Source organism: Ruditapes philippinarum, unplaced genomic scaffold (genome assembly GCF_026571515.1).
Source record: "Ruditapes philippinarum isolate M1 unplaced genomic scaffold, ASM2657151v2 ctg5420_1_1_1_1, whole genome shotgun sequence".
Lineage (NCBI taxonomy): Eukaryota > Metazoa > Mollusca > Bivalvia > Venerida > Veneridae > Ruditapes > Ruditapes philippinarum.
Genome location: NW_026866532.1, coordinates 916 through 10,517, shown reverse-complemented (window position 1 = coordinate 10,517; position 9,602 = coordinate 916). Strand labels below are relative to the sequence as shown.

The following is a 9,602-nucleotide window of genomic DNA, read 5'->3' as shown; positions in this document are numbered from 1 at the left end:
AATCGCGATATATTTTCGAGATCAAATCATGGTTATTTTTTAATGAAAATTATGCAATCGGAACTCCTCGGGCGACTTCAAGAATTGCCGAGTCGTTACGATTGGAAAATTATGCTTTTACGACTATCAAAGTTCGCCCGAGAAGAAATTTTTAATATTCTACTTATTTTCTTAATTTTTCTAGCATTTCATAGCATCTTGTTTGGGTAAAATGGCAGTGAATAAGCCTACCGTAATTTCTGATACGGAGAAACTTGAAACAGCCAAAAAATTTAAATCTGATGGAAATGAATGTCATAAAAACAAAGATTACAAACATGCTGTGGGGAAATACCACAGGGCCCTGTTGCAGTTAAAAGGCATTGGAAGTGCAAAGAGTGCTGGTTTGGGAGCATTCATGTCAGAGCAGGATATGGAAGAGATGGGGTATTCACAGCAAGTCCCTGAGAGCGTCAGAGTTGAAGTTACAAAGTTAACAGCTGATTGTTACAACAATTTAGCTGGTGAGTTTGTCGATTATCATTCAAAGGGGTCCGACACACTTGGGTGTGTTCATATATAGTGTAATTAAGCTACACAAGCAATTTGACAAAAAATATATGGACAAATATTTTATATAGAGACAAGGGATTTAACTCTAACATTACCCTATCACTGATAGTTTGTGAAAAACAGTAAACAATTAAAACAAATATCACTTAAACCTTTTCATTTCTCTACTAATCACAATGTAATACCATGCTGATCACAAGCTAGGTTCATATGGACATATATTTTTTGTCAAATTGCTTGTGTAGCTTAATTACACTATATATGAACACACCCAAGTGTGTCGGACCCCTTTGTTATCATTCACTGAGTCAGGTACTTTGATTGGTTTGATCTGGGACAAAATATCACAGGATGAGATAAGCCCCTCATTATATTTTCATCCAATCAGACGCACATCATGTTGATTGTTTTGAAAGAATATTTTTTAAGTATTTTTTGTCCGTAGTAAATCATTAAATGGTGTTAATAACATTGTTTTGGAAGCTGGAATCAGCACTGTTACCGATGATGAATAGATAGGCACTAAATTCTTTAAGATGTACTTCATTTAGATCAAATTTAGCTACGGTATCATTTAAGAACCTATATAGGTGTCTACATTAAATTTCAATTGAGCAGTAGCCAGTACAATTATATTTTTAAAAATGAAAAAATGAAACTCATTTGTGCTTTACTTATGAGCATTGAATAAAATTTCTGTATTTAATATCATCCAATTAATATTGCTTATTATAAATATATGTCAAATACATGTTCTGTATTAGTTATTTAATTATTTATATTCTGATTTCTATAAGTATATACTTTATACAGTATTTTGTATCTCTTTTCCAGCATGTTTACTACAACAGCCAAACCCAAACTATACAAAAATTATTGAATACTGTGATAATGTGATTGAGTTAACACCAAATAATGTGAAAGCTTATTACAGAAGAGGTCTTGGGTATTGTAATTTAGAGAATTATGAAAAAGCGTTGGAGTCATTTGATCAAGCAGAAACAGAGGCTGGTAGTAAAATAGGTAAAGATGATTCTTTGTTTGTATATATCAAGATAATTTAACGCTAACCATGTAAAAGATCTTATATGGAGTCGGGACTTGTCTATCTTTAAATAATAAGTGAACAAAACCATTCATCATATTCAGGTAAAATTGAAGTAAGTTCTGATTTATAAGTCAACAATGCAGACCATTATCAGGTGGCACTGATCTTGGTCTGCACTGGTTGCATAGGTAGATGCTGCAACAGCCAGCAGACTAATGGTTAATAAGTTACAAGTATGATGTATAAAAATAATTTTTTGTTAGAAATATCACCACCTTCTTTCTGATGGATTAACTTTTCTTATATTCTCTAAGATGAATTTATCTCATTTATTATATTTTTTTAAAAAGGTACATTCTTTGACTGCATTTTTTTAAAAGTTTTTTATTTAACAACATTTGTAAAGTTTATTTATATAAAATGCATAACATTTAAAAAATTGTGTCTGAAGTTTCCATTGTCATTTCTTACAATGGCAGGTAAACAAAAAAAAAAAAAAAAAAAAAAAAGAAAAAAAAGACTAACTTGCAGTAGCTTATTTATACGTGCATTACCAGTGTATATTATTCTGAATGTAATATATTCATTATAGAGTTGTCTTCCATCTAAACACATTCTGTTAGCATTGTAAACAAATTTTGATTCAGACAAAAACAATTAAAAACATTTGTCATAGACTCCTATACAAATATATACAGGCCTCGACACTAACTTTTTTATCAGGTGGTAAGCCGGACCACTAGATTTAAAATTAAGGTCCTTCCAGAAGTCAAGTGGTCAATTATTATTATTATATCAGTTTCCTGTAAGTTTAGAAAAAAGTATGCTTAAAATTGATGACAAAGATGTATTTTTAACCTTTAAAGAAAACAGACATTTTAGATATATATTTTTATCTGAGAGCAAGTTAGTAGGTATTCTGTCGTGAAGTTATTTGTTTTTTGTGCCCCCACGTTAGTGGCGGGCATTTAGATTTTACCTTGTCCGTCCGTCCGTCCTTCCGTCCGTCCATCCGTTCACTTTTGTGTCGCACGTAACTCAAAAAGTATTTGACCTAGAGACATGAAACTTTACAGGAATGTTGATCAGCATGTGTAGTTGTGCACCTGGGTATTTTCGTCTGGATATTTTTAGTATTTTCAGAGTTATTGCCCTTGACTTAGTAAAATTTTGCAATTTTCAACTTGTGTCGCATGTAACTCAAAAAGTATTTGACCTAGAGTCATGAAACTTTACAGGAATGTTGATCAGCATGTGTAGTTGTGCACCTGGGTATTTTCGTCTGGATATTTTTAGTATTTTCAGAGTTATTGCCCTTGACTTAGTAAAATTTTGCAATTTTCAACTTGTGTCGCATGTAACTCAAAAAGTATTTGACCTAGAGTCATGAAACTTTACAGGAATGTTGATCAGCATGTGTAGTTGTGCACCTGGGTATTTTCGTGTGGATATTTTTAGTATTTTCAGAGTTATTGCCCTTGACTTAGTAAAATTTTGCAATTTTCAACATGTGTTGCACGTAACTCAAAAAGTATTTGACCTAGAGTCAACTTGTGTCGCATGTAACTCAAAAAGTATTTGACCTAGAGTCATGTAACTTTACAGGAATATTGATCAGCATGTGCAGTTGTGCACCAGGTATTTTTGTCTGGATTTATGTAGTATTTTTAGCTCACCTGTCACAAAGATACAGGGTGAGCTTTTGTGATCGCTTTTCGTCCGGCGTCCGGCCGTCGTCCGTCCGTCCGTCGTCCATCCGTAAACTTTTGCTTTAAATGACATCTCCTCATAAACCACTGAGCCAATTTCATCCAAACTTCACAGGAATGTTCTTTGGTGGTCACCTTTAAAAATTGTTCAAAGAATTTAATTGCATGCAGAACTCTGGTTGCCATGGCAACCGAAAGAAAAATCTTTAAATATCTTCTTTTAAACAACCCTAAGAGCTAGAGCTTAGATATTTGGCATGAAACATCTTCTAATGAGTGTCTACCAAGTTTCTTCAAATTAAAGCCCTGGGGTCAAAATTGGCCCCGCCCCAGGGGGTCATTGATTTTCCCTATATGCATATAGTAAAAACTTAAAAAATCTTCTTTTAAAGAACTGTAAGAGCTAGAGCTTAGATATTTGGCATGAAACATCTTCTAGTGAATGTCTACCAAGTTTGTTCAAATAAAAGCCCTGGGGTCAAAATTGGCCCCGCCCCAGGGGGTCATTGATTTTCCCTATATGCATATAGTAAAAACTTAAAAAATCTTCTTTTAAAGAACTGTAAGAGCTAGAGCTTAGATATTTGGCATGAAACATCTTCTAGTGAATGTCTACCAAGTTTGTTCAAATAAAAGCCCTGGGGTCAAAATTGGCCCCGCCCCAGGGGGTCATTGATTTTCCCGATATGCATATAGTAAAAACTTAAAAAATCTTCTTTTAAAGAACCCAAAGAGCTAGAGCTAAGATATTTAGCATGAAACATCTTCTAGTGAGTGTCTACCAAGTTTGTTCAAATAAAAGCCCTGAGGTCAAAATTGGCCCTGCCCCAGGGGGTCATAGATTTTCCCTATATGCATATAGTAAAAACTTAAAAAATCTTCTTTTAAAGAACCCAAAGAGCTAGAGCTAAGATATTTGGCATGAAACATCTTCTAGTGAGTGTCTACCAAGTTTGTTCAAATAAAAGCCCTGGGGTCAAAATTGGCCCCGCCCCGGGGGGTCATTGATTTTCCCTATATGCATATAGTAAAAACTTAAAAAATCTTCTTTTAAAGAACCCAAAGAGCTAGAGCTAAGATATTTAGCATGAAACATGTTCTAATGGGTGTCTACCTAGTATGTTCAAATAAAAGCCCTGGGGTCAAAACTGGCCCCGCCCCAGGTGTCATTGATTTTCCTTATATGTGTTTAGCAAAAACTTAAAAAACTTCTTTGAAAAAAACCAAATAGCTAGAGTTGAGATATTAAGCATGAAACATCTTTAAGTAAATATCTACAAAGTTTGTTCAAATAAAAGCCTGGGGGTCAAAACTGGCCCTGCCCCAGGGGTGTCATGGTTTTTAACTATATGTGCATAGTAAAAACCTTAAAAAATCTTCTTTTAAAAAACCCAATGAGCTAGAACTTAGATGTTTAGCATGAAACATCTTCTTATGGGTGTCTACCAAGTCTGTTCAAATAAACACAAATAAAAGCCCTTGGGTAAAAATTGGCCCGGGGGGGGGGGGGGGGGGGCTATAATTATACAGGTGAGCGACCTCAGGGCCATCATGGCCCTCTTGTTAGAGTTATTGCCCTTCACTTAGAAAATTTTTGCAATTTTCAACTTGTGTCGCAAGTTACTCAAAAAGGATTTGACATAGTCATTAAACCTTATGGGCAGGTTGCTCAGCATATTTAGATTTGCACCTGGGGTTTAGCTTGTGGATTTATCCAGTATTTGTAGAGTTATTTCCCTTTACTTAGTAAAAAGATTGACAGAACAGTGGCGCGGTGGGGGCACCCGTGTCCTATGGACACATTTCTAGTTTTTTTTTCATAGCTCATTCGAAAATACACAACAGGGCTCTTATTTGTGTTAACTTATATATTGAAGTGATTTCTGTCTCAACTCAAGTTAGGGAATAGTGAAACCATTTGTGTCTGGGTTTTTTTCTTACTGTTATTCAAATATACATTGCTGATACGTGGTACGTCTTATAATCATGATAATTACATGTATCTTTTATAGATTAACATTTTAATAAAAACTAATAAATTATCTTAAAACAAGGAAATATCTAAAGACAACTTTATATATAACTATAGTTTAGCTTATTTTTCTCACAGATTTATTATGAATACAGAATTTTTATCGCCCCGTTGCTTGTTGGTTGATATTTATTTTTTACATTGAGTATTTTTAACCTTTTATCAAAAATTTAAAAAAAAAGTAATTTTAACTCTGGAAGAAATGGATCTCTTAGCGTTAAAAAGTTAAAATAAAGATAACTAGCAAATAACTTGATGTATTTCTCAAGTTCCTTTAGTTTGCTGCCATTATTCATGTATATGAAATTGAAAGTTCATACGGTATCCCATACAATATCATAATTACCATCGTCGGATACCCACGTGTGATTAACATGTAACATAACATAAATGTTAAAGGTTCCACCGTGGTAATCCGACGATGCATCATTACTAGCATCATTTGAATGCAATTTGTACCTAGCTTAATATCACAAATTCTTAACTCTTTTAACTTGCATAGACACAATTTTAGCAACTTAAAATGAAAGTTATTGATGATTTAAGACCTTCTTTAACTTATCAGATTAATCTATTAATGAACCATATACATGTTCATAGGACAAATGGTTTTAAACAAAATATATATAACATGTTTTTGACCAAATTGCCATTCTCCCAAATGAGCCTTGCACAAACCAGAAAATTCAAGTGGTCCGACGGACCAGTGCATTTTAAAATTAGGTGGTCCTTGCCAAAATCAGGTGGTCTCGGACCAACGGACCACCGCTAATGTCGAGGCCTGATATACTTTGTAAAATTTGGATGTTAGTAACATGAGTAATAGCTTCAGAGAATTTGTTAATTTTCTTCAAAGTTCAAAGCAAAAACAGACTTTATAGTTCTTAAAGGTTCATTCTATATCTTGACATTTTATTGTACACAGATAGAGGACTGAGGGCGTTATTGAATAAACACGTGCAGATATGTAGAGAGGGCATAAAGAGGCAAGATCAGCAATTGAGTAAGGCATACAGAGGAATGTTCGACAGCAAAAATGACAGTAGTAAAAATGGATGATAGAAGTTTAGTTACATTAACATTACTAAACAAAATATTTGTGCTTGACAACTGTGCTTAGGTTCCTTTGAAGATGTTAATCAGAGCCGAAATATTTGATAGCCTGAATCTGATATTATTGTATTTTATGATTATGTGTCTTTTATGATTATGTGTTGTAAGGAAATACTTATATTGACAGGGTGCATTGATAATTGCTCATAAAATCTTTTAAAGTTACAAGGGTGAAGAAAGGAAAAAAGTACGGTAAAAGTTATAGACTCTTAATTATTACATGTTAAAAGGTACATAGGTATTTCCTAAAAGACAAATTTCATGAGGATATAAATGAACCGCGTCATGACAAAACCAACATAATGTGTTTGCGACCAGCATGGATCCAGACCAGCCTGCATGTCCGCGCAGTCTGATCAGGATCCATGCTGTTCGCTTACAAACTCTATTACAAATAGAAAAACTGATAGCGAACAGCATGGATCCTGATCAGACTGCGCGGATGCACAGGCTGGTCTGGATCCATGCTGGTCGCAAACGCATTATGTTGGTTTTGTCATGACGCGGCTCAAATGTTGTTAGCTTAATTGATCTCACATGTGTTCAATAAGTTCTGTGATATTTTTTACTATGTAGCAGTTGTGACTGTTAGCTTGGTGCACATTTTTCTTGACATTTAATTTCCAATCAAACTCAGTTTCATTTTTCAAATTGTAGCACATGTAGAGGTAAATAAAAATGAAATCAAAGACCTTTAACCCTTTCACTGCCATAGGGACGGCTTCTGTCGTCCCTGTTATTTTCGGCGTATTTGCCATATGAACGGCTTTAGCCGTTTCTATAATAATAATAGTAATAATAATAAATTAATAATAATAATAAAAAAATAATAATAAATATAAAGAAAATTATACCATCGACAATAATTATTATTATACTAACAGATTTGGAAACATATATAATTATTATAATAATAATAACAAATAATAATAATTATATTAATTAATAATATAGTAATTTCTTAGAAAACCCTCTGGCAAATAGGTGATCAATAAAACAATAACCCTCTGGCAGCGAAAGGGTTAAGTCTTATTTAATATCTTGTGATAAAAGACAATTATCTTATCTGACATCAGCTGCAGAATTTTTTCTTTCCATTTGCCCATCCTGTTAATGCATGCAAGCATTTACCATGACACAACAGTAACTATAATTCATATTTATATCAATGCATTAGCCGAGACTGGTTTGTAAAATGTGTGCATGATCAAATATCAAGTAAATACATGTACGAGTATAATAACCTTTGGAAGTTTGCAGCAATCTGGTAAAACTGTTCCTATGCCGGCATTTACCTAGGACACAAGATGGTTTACTTGGTTCTATCAAGATTGGAATGATAAAAAAGCAAGATTACAGAATTAAAATGTCAGAAATTAACATCACAATTTTACTGACATTGGCCATTTCAATGATTATGATTCTATAAATGTATGTTTAAGATCCTGGAACTCCATTTTTATGCTCCCCATGATAAAAGCAGAGGGGGAGAAATGATGTTCATAGTTTATGTAATTGCTCTATTAACATACACAATGTAAATGCAAAATATTGACCTAACTTGTCTTGAAAGGAGTTATGTATATGATATTTTTATCCCTTCACTTTACTACCTATATTTCAAGAGTTCTTTCCCCTTTGGTCTAAATTTTTTCAAAGTTTTTATTTTATCATTGTAATTTTTGGGATCATTAACTTAATTTTTGATCATCACCAACGTCATATATGACAAGGCTCATAACTCTAGCATCTTTTCCATAATAGTGATCACTAATATTTCTATATAAATTTCCCTGATAATTCCCCCTGACTCCACTTTATAAGTTGATGAAGCTTTTCTTAAGTGGTTAAGGTGTCTGCCTCTCTACCCAGGGATTGTGGATTCGAGCCAGAGTCGGGTCATGCTGCAATTACTGGTACTGGTAAAAGTGGTATTGCGAGTACCGAGGCAGTACTTTGGTTGTCATAAATTATAGCATTTTTATTCCTTTTCGAGGAAATAAATGAAATTGTACTAAATGAAAAAAATGTAGCTCGAGAATACAAATTGATGATAAGACTAAATTTAATCTATTTTGTTGTAGTTTTTATGTGTGTCTGTAAAAAGCAATAAAAGGTGTGACGATGTTCGTGAAGCTAGCCAGACAACTGGAACAGCCGAAACACTTTTTGTCAGAGATGATTCAGTGAAACATGTGCAAAAGATCATCAGTTATTTCATAATGTAATTTCATATTAGTTATTACCTCAATTTCTGGCCATCATGGCCCTCTTGTATACAAAAAAAGAGAAAATAAAAAAATCAACTAAAGTTATGTTTTTACTTTTTTTATTTCATTTTATTTCTTCATACATTTTCTATATTTATCAGTGATATAAACTTACATTGAAAAGTACTACTTTGGAAATGGCTTAAACTTTTTCGATTTCTGAAAAACTAGTAACAAAACTTCATGCTTCATAATGCTTCAATAATACTAGTCAATTCTTCTACAGTAAAGTAAGTAACATATTATATTTCTAAGTTATAAAGTAAGTTTAGATCATTAACATATCACAGTTATTATTTATTAATATTTATAAAATATATAATACAAAACAGTGTAAACCATGTAAACAAAACAAATACGAAAACAACAATATATAAAAAGAATAATCAACCAAGGAAATATGAATTAACGAGTAATACACGTCAACACCAGAGAAAAGAATAGTTCAGTACCAAGGGGTTGGTATATAAATAGTTTCCAGATTTTTTTTAGATATTTCTAACATTGTCAAATGCTGCTATAACTGGCTAAGTATATTTACGAGGGTTGTCCTAGGAAATTGTGGACTGCTCGAACTTACACATATTCATCGTAAATCATGTCTGTGTTAAATCATTAAAAATAAGAATTCGAAAAAAAGCAAGAACAAAAGGTCAATAAATGAATTTAGCCAGACTCAAATTTTCATATTTCCTATGAAAGAAATCATTAAGGGTGATATTATTTTTCTCAAGTTTTTTTTTACACAGAATTTACTGTTAAGTACAATGACACTTGATAATCTTCTACAGCCCAGGCTTTGATAAGCCAGTAAATAAGGAAAATAAAAGTAATGACAAAATTTTGTACATAAATAAAACTGTTTTCTGTTTTGCTTT

At 32.9% G+C, this 9,602-nt stretch overlaps 1 protein-coding gene and 1 long non-coding RNA gene across 2 annotated transcripts; one reads left to right on the top strand and one right to left on the bottom strand.

Annotated features, from left to right (window-relative positions):
- Window positions 1-110: 110 nt before the first annotated feature.
- LOC132732784 (tetratricopeptide repeat protein 9C-like) lies at window positions 111-7,145 on the top strand. Its single transcript, XM_060719296.1, has 3 exons — window positions 111-503; window positions 1,387-1,575; window positions 6,267-7,145. The coding sequence occupies exons 1-3, from the start codon at window positions 212-214 to the stop codon at window positions 6,398-6,400; spliced, it is 615 nt and encodes a 204-aa protein (XP_060575279.1). The 5' UTR covers window positions 111-211; the 3' UTR covers window positions 6,401-7,145.
- On the bottom strand, window positions 2,737-3,271 carry LOC132732785 (uncharacterized). Its single transcript, XR_009626095.1, has 2 exons — window positions 3,184-3,271; window positions 2,737-3,140 (listed from the first exon to the last, which is right to left on the bottom strand). It is a non-coding gene; the product is annotated as an uncharacterized LOC132732785 (long non-coding RNA).
- Window positions 7,146-9,602: the final 2,457 nt, after the last annotated feature.

Bases quoted from the DNA above. Each gene is read 5' to 3' on its own strand.
- LOC132732784 (XM_060719296.1), top strand. From the start codon at position 212: ATGGCAGTGAATAAGCCTACCGTAATTTCTGATACGGAGAAACTTGAA. The intron at 504-1,386 runs GTGAGTTTGTCG...TCTCTTTTCCAG, and splicing joins TTGTTACAACAATTTAGCTG to CATGTTTACTACAACAGCCA. The intron at 1,576-6,266 runs GTAAAGATGATT...TATTGTACACAG, and splicing joins AGAGGCTGGTAGTAAAATAG to ATAGAGGACTGAGGGCGTTA.